Source organism: Prunus avium, chromosome 2 (genome assembly GCF_965620075.1).
Source record: "Prunus avium chromosome 2, drPruAviu1.hap1.1, whole genome shotgun sequence".
NCBI lineage: Eukaryota > Viridiplantae > Streptophyta > Magnoliopsida > Rosales > Rosaceae > Prunus > Prunus avium.
The window spans coordinates 34754077-34774955 of NC_142285.1; the positions used below are offsets into that span (position 1 = coordinate 34754077).

The 20879-nt window shown below is 37.2% G+C and overlaps 3 protein-coding genes across 3 annotated transcripts; 2 read left to right on the top strand and 1 right to left on the bottom strand.

Annotated features, from left to right (window-relative positions):
* Positions 1 to 4634: 4634 nt before the first annotated feature.
* EDA8 (Putative membrane lipoprotein) lies at positions 4635 to 6631 on the bottom strand. Its single transcript, XM_021952337.2, has 3 exons — positions 6253 to 6631; positions 5822 to 5886; positions 4635 to 5619 (listed from the first exon to the last, which is right to left on the bottom strand). The coding sequence occupies exons 1-3, from the start codon at positions 6391 to 6393 to the stop codon at positions 4974 to 4976; spliced, it is 852 nt and encodes a 283-aa protein (XP_021808029.1). The 5' UTR covers positions 6394 to 6631; the 3' UTR covers positions 4635 to 4973.
* Positions 6632 to 12882: 6251 nt separating this feature from the next.
* On the top strand, positions 12883 to 14855 carry LOC110751849 (uncharacterized). The gene is made up of 8 exons (XM_021952384.2): positions 12883 to 13191; positions 13475 to 13496; positions 13651 to 13707; positions 13786 to 13867; positions 14025 to 14120; positions 14313 to 14437; positions 14549 to 14567; positions 14666 to 14855. The coding sequence occupies exons 1-8, from the start codon at positions 13092 to 13094 to the stop codon at positions 14789 to 14791; spliced, it is 627 nt and encodes a 208-aa protein (XP_021808076.1). The 5' UTR covers positions 12883 to 13091; the 3' UTR covers positions 14792 to 14855.
* A 1642-nt stretch (positions 14856 to 16497) lies between these two features.
* LOC110751743 (uncharacterized) lies at positions 16498 to 19307 on the top strand. Its single transcript, XM_021952246.2, has 8 exons — positions 16498 to 16655; positions 17277 to 17298; positions 17417 to 17473; positions 17576 to 17657; positions 17848 to 17943; positions 18057 to 18181; positions 18274 to 18292; positions 18522 to 19307. The coding sequence occupies exons 1-8, from the start codon at positions 16556 to 16558 to the stop codon at positions 19008 to 19010; spliced, it is 990 nt and encodes a 329-aa protein (XP_021807938.1). The 5' UTR covers positions 16498 to 16555; the 3' UTR covers positions 19011 to 19307.
* Positions 19308 to 20879: the final 1572 nt, after the last annotated feature.

Here is a 20879-nt window from a genome sequence, read left to right on the forward strand (position 1 = left end):
TACGTTTCCTTAAATAACCAGTCTTAGCAAAACATTGCAAGGAATGCCATTTGGAAGGGTACAATTTTACTTGAAAAATTCATGTAAACCCAATACATTGACCTTTTATTTTTGTTTTTATTTTCCAACATGACATTTTATACAAAAATCCGAGCATCTTCAAGGGAGTATACAAATGAAATAGGCAAAATTGTACTATAACAACCTAGGTGGCATGTTACTTACCCATTTGCCTCATGAAAAAAGTTAGTCACTCCAAGGTACTAGGCAATGCAAGTCTACAAACCATTATATTTTATAGAAAGTATGTGAAAGAGTGGAGATGATATTATATTATAAAAAACTAGTGGGGCCCAATATACCTCTTCACTTTGAAGTAGGCAATATTACCTTGTTGGGGAGAAGTATGAATATTTTGCCTATCCAATTGTCTCTTTTCTTGGAGTATGAAAATGCTGATATGGCAAGGCAAATGAGGTTTGCATACTATTTTTCCTTTTCCTTTGGAGATGCTTAAGAGTACTTCCACTCATTTTCCATGGCAAAGGGTAAAGGAAAGGCAAGGCAAGGGTTATTACTATTCACATGAATAGTGGCAGCCCTTGCAAAAGGCTTGTAGTGTTTCCACCCATTGGCATGGCAACCCAAAGGCAACCACTATTCACATGAGATATGAGGAGAGGAATTTGTATAGAGTTTTGCTGTGGGAAGTAAAGAATATGACTAAGTATTTATTTTTAAAATTTTTGAAATTTTGAGTATTTTTTTAGATTTTTAGATTTTTTTTTTCATTGCTGACGTTATCGCTAACGTCAGCAAACCCAAGCAACAGCCTAGGTTATTCTTGCATTTGGGTCAGCCCAGGCTTGTGGAGCCCACCAACTGCCTTGGCTGCATTTGCACGCTGGAAACACTTTTTGGGCTTAGGCACCTCCTTGCCCGAGCAAAGGGTTGCCCATTGGAATTGCTCTAAGGCCCCGTTTGGTTCATGGGAAAGGAAATTTGGGGATGAGAAATCAATTGCTTTCCCATGTTTGGTAAGTTAGGCATAGGAAATCGTTGCCTGGCACATGGAAAAGTAGGGGGGAAAGTGAAGTCATCCTCCCTCATTGGGTTTTACTTTCCCTTCTCATGGGAAAGTAAGGCTAGAATTAAATGCACATTTTTTCTGACTATTTTGTCCTTACTAATAATTTATAATTACAGTTTTATCCAACAACTTTTGGTATTCCTTTTTTATTTTTTAATTCATAACATATTTTTAATAGGGATAAAATTGGGAAACTAAACAAAATTAGCTTTTTATTTCTACTCAAAACAAACATGGGAAAGGAAATAAAGTAATATTTCCAGGTTACTTTCCCGACATTACCAAATATGGGAAAGGAATCACCATTTCCCATCCCTTGAGAAATGACATGGGAAATGATTTTCATCAAATCCGTTCCGTGAACCAAATGGGGCCTAAAGGGAGTATGCAAATGCAATAAGCAAAAATGTACTATAACAACCTGGGTAGAATGTTGCCGACCCATTTGCCTCATGAAAAATATTGAACACTCCAAAGGACTATGCGTGTACAAATCATTATTATATTTATATAAAAAAATTGGTAAAAAGGGGGCTGAAGCCCAAACAACACTTATATTATTTATTTTTATCTTTTACATTTACTATTATATTTTATAAAAAGTATGTGAGAAAGTGAAGATGATATTTTATTATAAAAAGCAAGTGGGGCCTAATATACCTCTTCATTTTGAAGAAAGCAATATTGCCTTGTTGGGTAGAGTATGTATATTTTGCCTATCCATTTGCCTATTCCCTTAAAGCATGAAAATGCTAATGTAGCAAGGCAAATGAGGTTTGCCTACTCATTTGCCTCTTCCTTTGGAGATGCCATTAAAGAGCCTATTTGGAGAGAATTTTCTCAACCAATCACTTGTCATTTTCTAATTGGTTGTTAAAAACTGAAACACACCAAGAACTAATCAGAAAATGACAAGTGGCTAGGTGAGGGTTTTTCTCGCCAGATAGACCCTTAAGAACTTTTGTATAAAATATCATGTTAAAATGGGTCTATTTATTAAAAAAAAAAAAACTATTAATTTATTGGTACCCAACTTAAAAAATAATAAAATCCTATGTTTAGTGATATGATATCATGAGGAATTTATAGATCAATAAGCAAGGGTTTTTTTTTTTTTTTTTTTTTGAAACGAATAAACAAATGCTTGATCTTCCAAAGCCTAGCTGGTGGTTGTTTTATCATAAAATTGATCCTAAAAAAAATTTGTTGCCTAGCTGTAAGTGCACGTGTCGATCAGTACGGCTGTTCATTAAGCCCAAGCACTTCAGGCCAAGAGGGCCGTTGGAGAGTCCATTTACAATTTGATTTTGGAAATTAAGTTCATTTACGATTTTGAGCGTATTTTTGCAACACATAGAAAGGTAATCCTGTAAAAATCTACATTGAGTTCATTTAATTGATTTTACGATTTTAAGGTAGATCCTGTAAAATTCCTATAAAAAAGAGTAAACTCGGTAAATTTTTATTTTATTTTAAAGGGAGTTGGTTTTCTCACTCAACTTTTGTCCACTTACACTCCTTTATTAGAAATTGTATGATATAGTAAAAAGTATTTTTAAAAAATATTAAAAAATTGTAAGTGAATAAAAGAGGAATGAGAATTCAAACTGTACTCAAACTGAGATGATTAGGTGGGTTGTGAGTATTAACCAATTTACGATCTCCTTTTATCAATCAATTAAAATTATTCATGCAAATTAGGGAAAACTAAACTCTCGATCCTATGCGTTAAAAGTGTCAAAAAGCTTAGCAAAAATGACCACATATTAACATAAAAACTAACCAAACACTCTTAAGTAGCCTCGGTGACTCACTCATTTTCACTTCGTTATTCCAAGTCCCAAGGCTTATTGTCACATTTTACACTTCTTAAAGTGTTTTTTTTCCTTAACCAACATGACATTATCACCTATTAAGTTTCATTATTTTTTTATTTTTTTTTGGTGAATTGGGGGGAAAACCCCAAGCAAAAGAACTACAACAAATCAACACAAACAAGACGGGGACGAGACACCCCAATCAAGTCGTCAATAACTAAAGAACCTATCCAACTTGGAGCAAAATCAAAATAACACACGCCAAAACCCATGTTATAGCTCCAATTAGCTAATCCGTCTGCGACACAATTCTTTTCTCTGTATATATGTATAACTGCACAACTATTCATAAATTTTAAGTTTAACTAATAAGTCATAAAACATACTAAATCATTCCTAAACACACTCAAATAATATTTAATCCAATTTAACAAAAAATGTACATAATAAATAAAAATATTATGGGGGTGCTAATATAGCACTGTAAGTCTATCAATAGTTGTCGATTACTCAGAACGAGATGGGGGGTTTGGATTCATAAGGAGGTGGGGCCGCTGGTTTTCGTTTCCCAAATTTTAAAGGTAAAACTGATATGGTAATGAAAAGGGGGTAGGATCAACAAATTTGGGGTGTTTGTAGCTCTTGATGTTCTTTTATGTTCAAGCCATCTTTGAAGATCTTCTACGGTAAAGAAAAAACCTTTAAAATAAAAACATATTATAGAGTAGATTTAGGGGAATCCAACCTCTGTTAGACAATCATATAACTGGTATTGTCTTGAAAAAATTCATCAAATCCAGCAATCTTTTACATTTTCATATAGTAAGTTGTATATATTTTAAAACAAGTTTCGTTTCATAATTAATTTTGCGACGTCTTCTTGGTTTCCATACAAAATTGATAATTCTAATGGAAAATGACGCGTGTGTTTTCTTGTCGGTTGACTATTACAAGTTGTTAGAAGAGTCCAATTAGTAATAACCTCTTGCCAGACATTATGTAAGCTGTTGTACGGTGAATATAACCGCACTTCTAGACTTGGTTTCACCTAGCGAACAACTCTAATTCCAAGTACCACAATTTAAAACGCCAAACTGTGTTGAGAAAATTCATCTGAATCCAGCAACCTTTTACATTTTTGGATAGTAAATTATAGAAACCCTAAACACATTTCATTTTCATAATTGATTTTGTGAAATTAAACTTCTCCTTGCTTCCTCTTTCTTCAAAGGTGATCATTTTGATGAAAATGAAACATGCGTTTTCTCTGTGGGTTTAGGCAGCCAATAAAATCGTATTATAAATTAGGGATAATTTTGAATAATAAAAAAAACTAATACATACTAATGCATGCGTGTGCCTCTATTGAATTAGGGATTTGCTTGTACATAATTCAACGTTAAATATCCATATTTGGGAAAAGACCAACTGAAAGTCACTTAGGATATATTTGTTTACGTTTCATGTCACTTTCGAATAATAATAACCTGAAATTTGCTTACACACAAAAATAAAATAATTACGTACGAATTTTTTATTTTCTATTTTTAAAAAGGAGAAGGAATTTGTTTGAAAAATCATGTGAATACTGTGAACTCTAAAATTGATTGGGGTCGCTCTCTAACCACACCGCCACGTGGCGCAACAAAAAAAGTGGGCCACCAAATTCTGTGTACTGTGCATGGAGATAATTTCCCAAAAAAGAAAATAACTTTTATAAAATAAAATAAAAAAAAAGGGTGTGATTTTTATAAGTTTATATTCTTTCATCATTAAGAATCTCTCATTCAGCCACATCACACTGAACCTATAAACTGCTTGAAATTACGAAACTGCCCTTTCATTTTTTAAACTTTGACTAACACAATTGTTTGAGTACACGGCATTCACACTCTAACAAAGCTCTCTCATTTCTGTCATGTACCGGAGAGGCACTACGCTCACCCGCGACAAAATGCAACGACATGTGCAACTAAATTACCTCTAATTTCTGTGAACCCTAAACACCCCCGTCCCCGTCCCCCTCCCCCCCCACCCCTATAATCACAAATTTCTTCCACTCTCACTCACATAAGGGACTTCAGAGATCTCGCCTTCACCGGCTTTCTCATCCGCTTCCGCCCGCTCTCCCCGCTTCGAACATCATCATCAAAGTCATCCTCGTCGTCGTCGTCGTCATCCACATATTCGAATTTCTTCTCATCAATTTGAGAAGACGAAGATTGAGTAGGAGGAGTAGTTGAAGTAGTAGTAGTGACTCTATCTTCATCAATCTTGGGCTCTTCCTTCTCCTTATCCCCGCCCCTCTTTCGCCCCCACAGCGGGCCAAACCCAGAATAGTAATAGAATTCGTAAGGGTTTGAGGAGGATCCCCTCTTCGCCTTGGCCCGGGAGCGGCGGGCTCCAGCTGATAGCACCTTGTTCGCTGCTTCTCGGGGGCCCTTATTGTTGGAAGCAATGTTGGTATTATGGTTAGACCTAAGCAGGGATAAGTGATGGTTGCAGAAAGACTGGCCGAGTTTGGCTCTCTTCTTGCAATGCCAGCCCTTTCCATCGTTCTTCTGGCAACACGCGTAGCTTGATCTCCTCCCTTCCTCTTCGTTATCGTCGTCCAATAACTCTTTCGAATTCGAACCCTTTTTGTCATCAGCGACGGGCTCTTGTTCCATCCGCACGGCTTTCTCTTTGCCGATATCCATCATCGACGCAACGCTGCGTTTTGCATTATTTTATACACAGCAACATTTCAAGCAGAGCCGCGAGAATTTTGAATAATATTATAAAGAGGGAGAAGAAAAAATAAAAAAAAATAACGAAAGGCAGCGGAAAAAACCCTAATGCCTGAAATGATAATATCGTACGAAATTGGAGAAAAATGATTGGAACCATCGAAGTATAGATCAAAGTGGTGTACCTTTCAGCAGCTCCGAGAGAATCACCGAAGCTCCCATTGTTATTTACATAGAAGCTCTCTTCCAACTACACACAGCAACCCAAAAGGAAAAGAAAGAACCATAAAAACCAACGAAAGCTCGATTTTCTGTGGAAAATATCAGAAAATGAGGAAGACCCATTAACCTAATCGAGCATCGGGAGCTAAATACACGACGACAGTGGGAATTTTAGGGTTTTTGGGGAACCCTAATGTTGGGGGAGGGGAAACCCATGGAACCCGAAGAACCCAGAAATAATGAAAACACTAGTGACGGAAATGCAGGTGGAGGAAGACGAATTAAACAGAGGGAGCTTCTGCTTCCAGAAGGGTCTCCACAGATCTACCCAGAAATTAAAAATGAAGAACAAAAAGCTCAGATAGAGAGAGATAAGCAAGAGAGAGAGAGTGACCTGGTTCGAGTCTGGACCAAAGGAAATAACATCCCATGGGGATTGATTTAACTGGCACACGTGTGCCTGGAGGTCCTCCGCAGCTGGAGCGTGCGACGAGAACAGGAGAGGCGAGACCTTGGCGTTCTTCCTGATCCGCATCTCCAAATCTTCTTTCTTCTTCTTCCTCCTCCTCTTCAAAAACCAACAGCTCAGATAGATAAAACACAAAGAGATAGAGAGCCGCAGGGATGTGTTTGGCTGCTGGGATTTTTTTTTCTCGCACTTTCTCGTGTGTTTTCTCGCTGAGAGAGGAGAGGGTTGGGGGGCTCGGGGGTTGTGGTGGGTTTGTGGGGGATGGGTTTGTTTGTGCAGATCTCACACAACTCGATATAATCAGGGTTTCTTATTAACTTTTCTGTTGCTTTCTCGGCTCTTCGTATATATATTATTTTCGATTTACACTTCTTTTATTGACCATTTTGTCCCTAGGTTTTCGTCTTATTCACAGTTCGTAGCTCGCTACTTGTATGTGAGCGGAAAGGAAAGCCTGCCGCTATTACACGTCATGATAGTTGTCTAAAAATCCCATATTTTTTAAAAGAGACAGCGACAGAAATGGCTCCTCTGCGCACGCCCCCACAATAATTTATGGTGGGTCTGCAGAAATCAAAAGCATAGGGCTAGTTTCGTCTCTCCGCATACAGCATATTAGGAATTTGCGGTGTTTTTTCTTTTAAATTTTTTTATTTTCTCCTAAGTGTTAATGAGCAGGGTAGGGTAGGCCGCGGGTGCGTTAGCATGTGATAGTTATCCGAGACAAGGATATTTTGGTAATTTCAATGACCCTTTTTAAAATAAAATAAAAATACCGGTAAAACGGAAAAAAACCTAACGTCTTTTCTTATGACATGGGAGAGGAGGATGAAGAAGTGGCGCGTGGATTTCACGCGGGAAAACATGGCAAGGCCACGCTCGAGTGGAGCAAGTGGGAAACACGTTTGGCCCACAGCCACATGAAAAGGGTTTGATGAGCGTACGTGTGTGTGGGGCCCCCGTTTGAGTCAACAGAATGGACGGTCCAGATGGGAGTCGGATGGGTGAGGTGGCACAGAATCCGATACTAGGATTGGGGTGTATTAAGTGTTTGGAGGAGGCAGCCTTACGTGTCGCTTTGTGGTAGGTTTCTTGGTAGGCATTTTATTTGATTTCTAACCCTCCCCACTTATTATGGTAAAGCCAAGAAAATTATGGTAAAATATCTATCAATTGGTTAGATATTATGACTGTCCAAATAAGTGGGCAAGGGGCAAAAGTGTAAAACTTTATATAAATTGGGGCCATTTGCATTCCAATAATTAACTATTTGCATCATATTTACAGATTACATATTAATAAAAGAAGCCGTATTCCGGATAATATTATTAATAAGAGAATCCGAAAGAGCAAAAAGAATGGAATTATACATCATAAGAGAATCGGCAATTCAATAGTCAAACACTTGATAAGATTCTCTTTTAATTGTTTGTGATGCTATTTGCATCATATTTACTGATTATATTTTTCATGTAGATGAAACCGACGCGCACGAAATTCGTGTGTCCACATTAGAGGGCGTTCATGAGTAAATATATCTTATAAAAGGGTTACTCTCTTTTCTTTCTTTTTTCCCCTTGACATGCATTGGTCAGAGAAGCAGAGATGCTATGTGCCCTTTGCTCTGTTTGTTGCTTAAAACGATTAATTTTGAGGGTGAAGAATATGTTTCCCAACAACCAATAAAAAAGCAAAAGAATATCATTGTAATGATTACAATTCGCTAATTAGGAATTTGGTAAAATTTTATAGAATGACTATAACTTCATTGCAAAGAAAAACAGCACATACAACTAGATCATAATTAGAATGGACTCAATTGGAAAAAGCCTTTGTGTGTTCAAGTGTTCTGTTCAAACAAAATTTCCAGATTTGATCACATGCATTTCGAAATTATTTCCAAGCATGTTTCTGTGTTTGGTTGCAGAGAAAATTCGTCTTCTCTGCAGCAGATTAAGAAGACTAGTACTAGATGATTAGTTTGATAGAGATAGTTTTGATGAACAACCACCAAGAAAGAGATTAGTTTTTATAATATCAATCAATTAGGTTTCCCAATAGTTGATACTTGTTCCTCTGCCCTCTGTAGAGCTTGGGAACAGAAAGAAGAAAGAAAAAAACGAGCGAAGTGTGAAATTGCAAGTTTTTGTTACTTGGGTTATTTTAGGAATGAATAACTAAGGGCCCATTCAGTAACGTTTTCAAAGAATATTTTCTTATAATATTTTCAGAAAATTAAAACAAGAAAACAAATTTGCATTTTCAGGAAATGAAAATACGTCTGGTAGATTAATTAGAACGTGTCTGGTAGTACAATTTGAAATAATAATATGTGAGTTATTTTTATGAAAACGTTTCACAGGAGAATAAAAACAACTTTTTTCTGTTTTCTACAAGTACGCATGAACTTGTTTTCATTTTATGAAAACATTCTCAATGTTTTCTGTTTTTTGGCCACCGAACGTGTTTTGGTCTCATTTTTATTCTCTGAAAATGAAAATAACCTCTTAAAACGATACCGAACGGACCCTAAATCACCTCACTAATATGTAACCGTAAACCTTGATAGCTAAAACTGCATAGATCGAAAACGGTATCAATGCAGCATAAACAAATATAGTCTCCTTCACTTGTTGGATTATGCAACTGCAAGACATAGCACGAATGGATACCTAGTGCTATATATCTCGTAGTTTCGAGATCCGACAACTGAAACTATATATACGCATATATGTCCTAGCAATTACAGAGCCTATAAAGAAGAGACATGTATATGCAATATGTAGAGGTTGAAATTAATATGTGGTTGCTGCTGAGACAGGTAGATGCATTGCGGGGACGTGGCTCATCTCATTGGGTCTTGGACTTTCCTGAATTAATATTTCCAATTCACTATGATGTTTTTAGGCATGCAGCTCAACTGCGATCTGATTCTGATAGGACAATGATATGTATCAGCAGCCTATTGTAGCAGGGGCCCCGTCGCTAATTTTGTACAAAGACGAGTGAAAAACACGAACTAGGACTGTTATTTCAGTAAACTTTATAGACATGGTCCATGGACTGGCCCTCACATGCCCTACCACACCGTCGGAAATTAGCCTTTCAAATTGTATACGTTTTGTTAGGTACAATGATATCGACATATTATATGTAGGGTTAATTACAATTTAGTACCCTATACTTACACCCTTAATACATGTTAGTCCCCGTATTTTCAATTTTAACAATCGCATACACCGAGCTTGTAAATTTTTTACAATCCAATTCCACCGTTAGGATTTCTATCAGATCTTTCTGTTAGTTGTCTACATGGCACTGTGGGTCCCACATTTTCCAAAATTCTTAATTTTTAATTGATTAAAATATTAATAAAATATTAAAAACCAAAACAAAAAAAAAAAAATCTCAAAAAAATTTCAAAAAATCTCTCTACACAAACCCATGACCACCACGAACCCAGAACCCATCCATCCCTGCAATTTTCTTCTCCCTCCACCCCCTGCGATTCCCCATGACCACCACGAACCCACAACCAGAGAACCACAACCTAGAACCCCAGCCCCCATGAACCCAGAACCCATCCATCCCTGCGATTTTCTTCTCCCTCCACCCCCTGCGATTTCCCCGTGACCATCACGAAGCCACAACCCAAGAATCCACAACCCACAACCCTATCCCCCATGAACCCAGAACCCATCCACCCCTGCGATTTTCTTCTCCCTCCACCCCCTGCGATTCCCCATGACCACCACGAACCCACAACCAGAGAACCACAACCTAGAACCCCAGCCCCCATGAACCCAGAACCCATCCATCCCTGCGATTTTCTTCTCCCTCCACCCCCTGCGATTTCCCCGTGACCACCACGAAGCCACAACCCAAGAATCCACAACCCACAACCCTATCCCCCATGAACCCAGAACCCATCCACCCCTGCGATTTTCTTCTCCCTCCACCCCCTGCGATTCTCTCTCTCTCTCTCTCTCTCTCTCTCTCTCTCTCTCTCTCACAAATGGAAGAAGAAGACTAGCAAAAAGTCGCAGATCTGATCAAAGAGCCCGTCATTCGCTTGCTCTCACACGAGTCAAGGGTTTTCTTGGGTAAGGGAAATAAGGAAAAGGGTTGTAACAATGGTGTTTTGTTAGTTTCGAAAGACCCAGAAAAGATTCGGGAAATTGCATTTAGGGAGTTTGTGAACTTGATTAAGGAAGAAAATGAAGTTTCTGAAGAGCTTTTGGTGAGGGGGGTAGGGGGGGGGGAGAGAGTCTGGGTTTTCTGGGTTCGTGGGATATGGTTGCAGGTTGGGATGTTGGAGCTTGATCAGAGAGAGAGAGAGAGAGAGAGATATTTTGTTTTAATTTTTTTTGGTTTTATGGTTTTTAATATTTTAATCAATTTAAAATTTAAATTAAAAAAAAAAGTGGGACCATAGTGCCACGTAGGCAACTAAGGGTGGAATCTGACGGAAACCTAACGGTGGAATCGGATTGTAAAAAATTTACAAGCTCGGGGTATGCGATTGTTAAAATTGAAAATACGGGGACTAACATGTCTTAAGGGTGTAAGTATAGGGTACTAAATTGTAATTAACCCTTATATGTATATATAATATCCAAACTTTGAAATGTTACAGTTTCGGACGACATTCGCTTTCTTAATCTTGGTTTGCACCTTTGCTACTTTGTCAATTAGCTGCTTGTAAGTTGTATTATCACTCATGACATGAGACATAATTCAGATATAAAAAAAAAGAATCATGCTACATGATAAAATTGTAGGGAAAACGAGACCAGGAAAAGGAATCATGATCAACCCTCCTCAGCTCAATTTAGATTAATTTTTGACCCGTTAATAGGTTAGGATAGACGAAGCATGTCGAGAGTAAATGAGCTAAAAATAACTAATGTGAAAAAAGAAAGAAAAGTATACACAAGATAATGGAAAGAAGAATACGTTTTGAGGTAGAGGCCCAACTCTTAACACATTTGGGCCAAAATCCATCAAATTAAATTAATTTTTACAAGTTGATGTATTCTGAATCGAATGATGACAATAAAAGTGAATATTTTACCATTTATTTGAAGTTTTCCAAAATATTGTGACTAGTTTTTTAATTTAGCAATAAAATTAAAGTAGGGAGAGTTTTCTCAAATTAACCAAATGGTGCGATAGAGGGCATGAAAGTTAACTTTGAAAAGACGAAGAATGTCGAGATTAAAGAGGTTAAAAGAAATTAATGTTAAAAAGGAAAGAACAATATATACGAGATAATGGGAAACAAGAATACGTTTTAAGGTTGGCAAGAGGCCCAATCCTTAACACATCTGGATCGGGCCACAACCCATCAAACTAAACCAATCTTTACCGGTATAAGAGCATCCACAGTGGGGGGTGTATGTTAAATATACACCCCGAGTCATCGGAATCGTCTCCAATGGTGAGATGTAAATGTATGTAAATATATATCACCACCATGGGGATGTAAAATAAAATGTATATTTACATCCATTTTTACATCCCTTGCAGGCGGGACCCACCCGAGAAAAGAGAACAAAAATGAAGAAAAGTCAACATAAAATGCTGGGACCCACGGCTACACCCCCGAATTTACACCCCCCCACTGGAGCAAAAAATATATTTACACTCCCCGGAGGTGTAAAGGGGATGTAAAAGTAGCTTTACACCCCCGAATTTACACCCCCCACTGTGGATGCTCTAAGGCCCTCACTATAGAATTCTTGACTGATTGTGAGCCGAATGATGACACTGAAAATGAATGTCTTACCATTTATTTAAATTTTGTCCACAATATTGTGATATATTTTTTAATTTAGCACTAAAATTAAAGCATAGAGAGTTTTCTAAAATTTACAAAACAGTGTGGTATATGGCATGAAAGTTAACTTTGAAAAGACGAAGCAGGTCGAGACCAAATGGGCTAAAAGTCATTAATGAGAAGAAGGAAAGAAAAATGTACACAATATAATGGAAAACAAGAATACGTTTGAAGGTTGGCAAGAGGCCTAAGCCTTACAACATCTGACTTGGGCCACAACCCCTCAAATTAAACCAATCTATACATGTTAATGTATTGTGAGCCGAATGATGACGCTGAAAATGAATGTCTTACCATTTATTTGAACTTTTTCCACAATAGCGTGACTGATTTTTTAATTTATTGGCACTAAAATTGAAGCACATAGAGTTTTCTCAAAATGACCAAATGGTGTAGTAAAGAGCATGAAAATTAACTTTGAAAATAGGTAGTTTAACTCTTGGTATATATTTCATTTTCACAAGCTCCTAGGACTATGAGCTAAAATTCTCATTTGCATAGCATAGAGCAACTTTCTCACATGAGAGATTTGTCTTATATGACAGCCGTATTCAAGAATTTCTCCTACTTATCATGAGGCTATTGATGTCACACCTGGGGCACCAGATTCTCAAATGGAACCATGTAATCATTCTAATCACGCTAATTTGCACATAAACCTGGGTTTTATGGTAAAATAAAATTACCTAAAACGAAAGCCATTGTATAAAAATGGCTCTGTTTCTTATTTAGAAGCTAGCTATTTTTACATGGTGCCTATATCATATCACAACACTCTTTCCGCTTGAGACGCTTCTATTTCGCCATAACCCCTCTGCGTTTTTGTGTGTTGTGTTTTCCGTTTCCTTCACATTTTGATCATCCCAATAGCTTTTTTTTTTTTTTTTTTTTTTCATTCTCTGAAACTCGCTCGAAAGGTACGAAAATGGGGATGCAACAGCAGGTGGAGAAAATGCAACTCCGGCAGGGGTTTCAGAATCTATGGCATACCGATTTGATGGGAACTGTGACCGCCGATACTCCATGTAAGCGGTCATATTTAATTATAGGTAGTTGTTTGGTGTTTTTCAGTTTGGTTTCCGAGAATATGAGGGAAAATAAAAAGATGAAGGGGAAGCAGATGTCATTATTCAGAGAATGTAATGTAAATTCTTGTTTTTAAGGGCTACCCAAATGGATGTTGTTGGTAATTAGGTGTTTGGTTTCTAGGAAAATGGCATGGGAAATAGAATGGAAAGGTTGAATTTTTCTTTGGGTTTTGGTTTTTTTCTTTTTTTGATTTTCTTCAATGTTCTGTTTGCTCTGCAGATTGTTGCCTTGCGTGTTTCTGGTAAGCAAATGTTATCTAAGATCCATTGTTGTATTTAGTTTTGTTTGTTTTTTTTCCTGGAAATTCTAATTTTTATTTCCCCTGTAGATTTATTAGGCTAACCCAGAAGCAAATTCTAATCAGCATTTTTTTTTTCTTGTTTACATGATCATAGTGGTCCATGTGTTTCTTACCTGCTACGCAAGCAAGCTCTTTATAATGACATGTCAAGGTAACTAATAATTTACATGCATTAATTTCTAAATATAATCCTGATCATCTAACAATTTTGCAATCTTCTCTGTAATAGGTACAAATGCTGTGCCGGATTTATGCCGTGCAGTGGAAGATTCGGAGAAAGTCACTGCCCTGAATTGTGTCTAGGCACTGAGGTACTAATTACATGTCGCATATTTTATTCGTAACGTGTTAGCTTGACGTGCCTTGTTGATCGGTTCTCTAACAGCTTAGGTCCAGCGGTCGCCTAACTTACTCGGGTCATTTTGAAAAAAAATGTTAAATTTGTGTTACTTTCCTTCTTGTGTACAGGTTTGCTTCTGCTTTGCAACTTCGGTTTCCTCAACACGCTTTCTAATACAAGATGAACTCAACATAAAAACAACACCATGCGATAACTGCATGATTGTAATCTCTCTCTCTCTCTCTCTCTCTCTCTGTGTTTACAAATTCCTAAGATATTAGGCTCTTGGGTTAGTCAACATGACGCCGAGAAATCGGTTGTTATTAGACTAGGTCAAGAGCTCGATCTCCTTCCCTTGTAACAAAAAGGAAAGCCTTAAGACATCGTTCTCACTCCAACGTGGGCTTGTCTTGTAGGGATTTATGCTCATCCTCAGCCAAATTGCATGCATATTCTCCTTGATTGCTTGCATAACTGGAAATGAAGAGCTGGGTGAGCTTTCAAATGTCTTGAGCTGCATTGCCGACACGGTCTTTTGCTCGTAAGGCCCTTAATTTTCACCCTTCTCAACACATTCAATCCGGAGATCTTTAATTACATATTCTTGTATTGATTTTTCTTTTCTTGGACTTGTTCTGTTTTTTTTTTCCAGGGTCTGTGCTTGCATCCAGGTATGCAATAATTTAAAAACTAATCAAGCAAATACCAGTTGCATGTTTTCTTCTTTGTTTTTTTGGTAACAAATAAATTTTTATGTGGAGTTACGCAGACACAGCACCATTTTGAACTGAACAAAAGAGATGGAAAGCTTCCGGCGGTGGTTTTGGGAGTGCCTCAGGTGCAGCAGATGTCGCGTACTGATGAAAAAAATCCTCCACAAACCGGATATTATTAAATGTGATACATGTAGCATTACTCTTTAATTTTGTACATGAATTAATCAATAGAGGTCATTTACTTACAAACTACAATTAATTACCTTCTGAGCAATTATCGCCTCTTACCTGAATCTTTGAAAGGTTAAAACGCAGCGTTTGACTGGGGGAAAAATGTTTCAGGGGTTGCACCCATTGTGTACAAAAAATTTGAAAAGGTAAAACATTGGCATTTGGCACAGAGAGAGAGAGAGAGAGAGAGAGAGAGAGAGAGAGAGAGAGAGGATTGTAGAAAAAACAGAGAACATACCATGAGGATTATTATTCTATAAGGCTTAGATGTATTCCAGCTGTCAAAACGAACGGATAGAATTTTACTACAACACACTTACGTGCGGCGCACTGGAGTCTCAACCCCGAATTTTTTTTAAAGAGCTGACGTGGATTACGTTTTAATTTCTATTTATAGAGTATAGCTATGCTTCCTATTTAAAAAGTATTTTCTATTTATAGCGTATAGCCGCCCGGCTATACTTTTAAAATTTCTATTTATCGAGTATAGCCTTAAAATATGCTATTTCTGACTTATAGCCGAGCGGCTATACTGTTAAAATTTCTATTTATGCATTATAGCCGCGCGGCTCTACGTTTAAAATTTCTATTTATAGAGTACAGCATAGTGGCTATACGTTTAAGATTTCTATTAGAATTTCCATTTAAAGAGTATAGCCGCGGCTATACCCTTTGGATCATTTTACAGCAACAAAAAAAAAAGTGATATAATTGGACAATGGGCATCAAGCTTAAATTGTTGTTTCATGTTTTATTAAAGACCCTTTTTCTTTGAACAATACCCAAATTATATTATTCTTCAACCCAAAACAAAATAAATTATATTCCATGAGCTTGTTTGATCTTGAAAAATAAAATTTATTTCTCTTGCATAAATAAGCTCCAACATGTAGTAATCTGCAGGTATTAATTTTGTATTCCATTCTCTCTATCTCTACTTTTAAATAACGAAAAAGTTATATTCGACCACAAATAACCCAAAAATAAAAATACAAAAGTTAGAACGCTAATTCTTTTTGCATGGACCCCTTAAAAAGATTTACTTTTCTAATTTATAAAGAAAGAATAGAATAAGTTAGGTTTCCATAATAATTTACCTTTCGGATCATTTCATCGTAGCTACCACAAAAATAGTTTCTCTTTTCAAACCAAATTAGCCCAATTACGAAAAGGAAAATACTTCCCTCCTTATCAGTAAGTAGGAGTTGATAAATTATTTTTGCATATGTGTCAAACTGTGATTTACAGAAAGAATAAGTATCTTCTTACAGGTGAGGAGGCAAGTAGTATGCTTAAGAAAAATGGTAATTACAAAATCTTACACAGCACTTTTCATAAATTGAAGTAATTGCATGAATTATTTCAACAAAAAGAAACTTCATAAAATAGTACGTGGCTTAAGATCCTAAGCCATGAATTACCTATTTGGAGTTTGGACATAGCAAAACGCCACCTGTGTTTTTCCCCATGCAATCTTTTTCAGGTCCTCGAACGTAATTTCACTCGTTCGTCACCACCACCAAGCTTCCGCTCTACCTTACCTATATATATAATGCATACATGAAATCGTCTCACACTTTGCGATATTGAGCGCAACGCTTCATTTTCACCACAAAGCCGCTCTGAGCGTGTTTTCGCTTATGGGTTTGTCCCCATTTCGATCTCGTTAGGTTAAATTTTTGTTCTCGGAAGCTTGTTTGGATCGTGAGAAAATGGGGATTCAAGACCAGATGGGGAAGATGCAGGCCCGTCAGGGGTATAGGAATCTATGGCACGCCGATTTGATGGGCACCATGACTACCGATACTCCCTGTAAGTTGTGATTTGTATTGGTTCGTGCATTGTTCTTTAGTTTCTGTTTGGTTCCCGAGAAAATGAGAGGCAAATGAAGAAAACAGAGAAGGAAACCGATGGGACATATACAGAGGGGTCTTCTTATAATTGGATTTGTCTTTCTTTGTTACGTTTTGACTGTTTGATAATTGGTTTATGAGAAAACAAAAAGAACAGAGGAAAAAAAATAAATAATAGGAAGAAACGAATTCGAAGATTTGAGTGCTGCTGCTACGGAGACTCCATGCAGATTTGAGTGCGTTTTTTTTCTTTTTTGGCTGAATGGGTTTTGACTTTTGTGCATATACGATCCAGGTGACGTAAGTTCTTTTTTGTTTTCTCTTGTTCACTCTGTCTGATGGTAGCCAAATGCAGGTTATGCTTTTGTTTGGTTTCTGAGAAAGAGAAACGGGAAAATGATTTTAAAAAAAGTGTAGTTGTTTTGTCTCAAAAGGAATGGGAAAATGAGAATTATATATTTTTAAATCATCAGCTCCACATGGCTTTACTTTAGATGTATGGATTTTTGGTATTTCTTTCTTTATGTCAATATGATCTGACCTTCAATTTTAATCTTCTTGTGTTCTGTTTGTTCTGCAGATTGTTGCTTTGCAACTTTCTGGTAAGCACTCTTATACTATGATAGTTTCATGTCAATGATTTCATTGTGATACTCTGTTCAATTTTTCTGTACTCAGTACTGTGAATTATCTAATTTGTTCTTTGTAACATGATCACAGTGGTCCATGTGTTTCTTACCTGCTACGAAAACGAGCTCTTTATAATGATATGTCAAGGTAACTAATAACTACATTCATTTCTAGATATTCCTGATCATCAAAACGAAGATTGAGGTTCCTGAATACTAGTTCTGCAATATTCTCTGTTAATTACTACAGGTACAGATGCTGTGCCGGATATATGCCATGCAGTGGAAGGTGCGGCGAACGTTACTGCCCCGAATTGTGTCTTTGCACTGAGGTATTAATTTCATTGATTTTGATGTGATAAAATTTATGAAGAAATTAGCAATGTGGTATTCATCAATTTGAAAGATTAAATTCAGGCTTAGCTTTTCCCTTCTGCACTCTATTACTACATTTTCCTAGACATAGACATACATAGAGTTTTAGTTTTGTTTATGTTTGGATGCTTTCTTTATTGTTTTCAGGTTTGCTTCTGCTTTGCAACTTCAGTTGCCTCAACACGCTTTCTAATACAAGATGAGTTCAATATACAGACAGCACCGTGCGATAACTGCATTATTGTAATCTCTCTCTCTCTCACTCTCTCTCTCTCTCTGTGTTTATGTTTACAGCTCTTTCTCTGTCTGTACATCTTCTGATATCCTTTTCACTTCAACGTGGCCTTCTTTTGTAGGGATTTATGCTCTGCCTCAACCAACTTGCATGTATATGCTCCTTGATTGCTTGCATAACTGGAAGTGGGGAGCTCTCAGATATTTCCAGTGTGTTGAGCTGTATAGCCGACACGGTCTTTTGCTCGTAAGGCCTTCATTTCACCCTTCTCAACAACACATCCAGTCCAGAGCTCATCACATCTTGTATTGATTCTTTGCCTTGTTCTGTTTTTTCAGGGTCTGTGCTTGCATGCAGGTATGCAATAAATTAGTAACCAAGCAAACTTTAAAAGCATTGAGCTTCTGAGTCTTTTTTGCTCATGAACCCTTTTGCTCTAAGATACTAATAACTTCATCTCCCCCCAGAAACACATGTTCTACCTTAATGGTGTTTTTAACAGGATGTATTTTCATGTAGATCCCAATTTCATGGTGATTTTAAACTTTTTTTTAAACAAAAAAATCCTTGATGTGGAGTTATGCAGACCCAGCACAAGCTTGAACTGGACAAAAGGGATGGCAAGTTTCCACAGCCAGTTATGGGAGTTCCTCCAATGCAGCAGATGTCACGAATGGATCAGCCAATTCCTCGTGCCGGATATCATCATCAGCGGCCTGTATATTCACCTCCACCAACAGGATATCCAGGTCAACCAGCAGGGTATCCAAATCAACATGCAGGATATCCACCGGCAGGATATCCACCGGCAGGATACCCACCAGCAGGCTATCCACCAGCAGGACATCCAAATCAACCTGCAGGCTATATGCCTCCACCACCAGCATATGGGCAACCAGTATATCCTCCAGGGCCTCCTCCTCCTGTGCACCCTCCGGAATCTCCACATGGTATTTATTCTGCGGATTCCGGTGTTTACCCCCCTCCAGTAGCTCCTCCTCCACCTCCTGGTTATATCCCAGAATCTCCATCTGCTCCTCCCGGACCGCCACGAGATAAAACCTCCTCCTCCTAGTCGTAGCGGTCCTTCTTCTAATCCTCCCAAGTGATTCTGATCATGCATTGCAGACTCAGATTCATTCATGTGGGTGTTGAAGTAGGTTCAGGATTTTTGATCTGCAAATTGGTATGGATTTTATGATTAATGTTGGTTGAGTTCAATGACAGATATGTAGTGTTTCTTAGTTAAGGAACAGTCATTTACCCATCAATGTCTCCCAATTGAACTTCTTTTTTGGAACCAATTTTGTTTCTTCCAAGTGCTCAACCAATTTTGAGCCTACTCATGTGATCCTTTTCCGCTAAACAAATCTCAAACTAGAACAAAGCAAAATATATGAAATTCAATCTCTGTTTTCTGACATTCTGTGGGACTATAATAGAGGAGTGAATTTTCATCATGCATCTCATCAAGTCCTAAGTTGGGTCTCTTCCTTTTTTTCTATTTCTAATGGTGATTTGCTTTTGTACTTTTTTTTATATACCAAAATTAGTTAGGAAGGAGGATGTGTTTTCTCACATACACACAGTCAATGTGTTATGGCAGTTTGAATCTGATATCACTGGTCTCTAAATCATTATCATTTTCCACTAGGTTAGACTCCATTAACATTTGCTTTTGTACTTGGGAAGGCGAAATTTGAAGTTTTTCCCCTGGATGGTGCTAGAACATTAATTCCATAAATTTTTTATTTATTATTTATGGTGAGGTGGCTTTGGAACTGGTGTGGTGGAGAAATATGCCAAAAAATATAGCTGGACCAACGCAGAGAAGAGGAGGCCAGCGCCAGCCTGATAGAATTTTATTTACCTTTCCAACTTTAGGAATTGCAAAGCACTTGACATGAGGAGGGGCAGCCTCTGTCTCACAGAGCCTGAGATTGAGAAATGTCAAGCACAGATCCCAATTTCTATGTCAGTCAGTCATGACTCATGAGCATGATGATGATGGAATTCCAAAATAAAATAATTTTAAAACAAAATTATGATGATGTGATGTCAAAGAAGAAACATGTGATAAATTTCTCCTTCAAACAAGTTTAGAAAAAGGAAGAAAAAGAAAACTAATAGATATCAAGTTGTGATTAATTAGTCAAAGCAGAGAGTGCACGTATAATTAGGTACCCATCATGAGCCATGATGCCAAAACTTTACAAATTAGATGCAAACATAAAAGCTTTAACACATTTCTAAGATTTCATGGACCAAAATATACATACCAAAATGATGCTTGTTACCAAATAAATACCAAAGTTTCAATTGAGTTCCTGACACAAGAGTTTATTATGAGTTTCAATTGGGTCTCGAAACTTTTTTTGTAACAAATGAGAACATTGAATGACCTAATTGTCTCCCAAAAATCCTTCGGAACTCAATTGAAACTCAGGTTAAAATTCAGAGACCGCTAAAGTTAGAAACCCACTAAAATTTTACAAATTTTTGATAACTTATATATATCCAAGTCATTATTATATAGCACTGACTCTGACAAGATCCGAATAAATCGATTGATCACCTTTACCTGCCCAACAACATCAACAAACTCCAATACTCCTAAATTCAATCACCACCATATAATCATTAAAAAAAAGATAAACAAGATTAAAAATAATTACAAATTAATATGTATATTTCACATAAAATCCAATAGTCCTCCCTCTCTCCACTCTCCAGTCTGCAATATCATAATTGGCATTTGCAGCCCACTTTTACACCCAATGGCCAAGACCCCACCTCTACATTCCTTTTTGTTTTTTAAAATAAAATAAAAATTCGCACCTACACATTTTCTAAAGTTGTTGACTTGACTTCTAAATCCAAAGAAAAACCCACAGAATATTAGAACAAATTTGCTGGAGATGAAATTGTATATCAAACAAAATTT

Bases quoted from the DNA above. Each gene is read 5' to 3' on its own strand.
- LOC110751849 (XM_021952384.2), top strand. From the start codon at position 13,092: ATGGGGATGCAACAGCAGGTGGAGAAAATGCAACTCCGGCAGGGGTTT. The intron at 13,192-13,474 runs GTAAGCGGTCAT...TTTGCTCTGCAG, and splicing joins TGTGACCGCCGATACTCCAT to ATTGTTGCCTTGCGTGTTTC. The intron at 13,868-14,024 runs GTACTAATTACA...TCTTGTGTACAG, and splicing joins AATTGTGTCTAGGCACTGAG to GTTTGCTTCTGCTTTGCAAC.
- EDA8 (XM_021952337.2), bottom strand. From the start codon at position 6,393: ATGCGGATCAGGAAGAACGCCAAGGTCTCGCCTCTCCTGTTCTCGTCG. The intron at 5,887-6,252 runs GTCACTCTCTCT...TGCTGTGTGTAG, and splicing joins TTGGTCCAGACTCGAACCAG to TTGGAAGAGAGCTTCTATGT. The intron at 5,620-5,821 runs GTACACCACTTT...TGCAAAACGCAG, and splicing joins TCTCTCGGAGCTGCTGAAAG to CGTTGCGTCGATGATGGATA.
- LOC110751743 (XM_021952246.2), top strand. From the start codon at position 16,556: ATGGGGATTCAAGACCAGATGGGGAAGATGCAGGCCCGTCAGGGGTAT. The intron at 17,658-17,847 runs GTATTAATTTCA...TATTGTTTTCAG, and splicing joins AATTGTGTCTTTGCACTGAG to GTTTGCTTCTGCTTTGCAAC. The intron at 17,944-18,056 runs GTAATCTCTCTC...CTTCTTTTGTAG, and splicing joins CGTGCGATAACTGCATTATT to GGATTTATGCTCTGCCTCAA.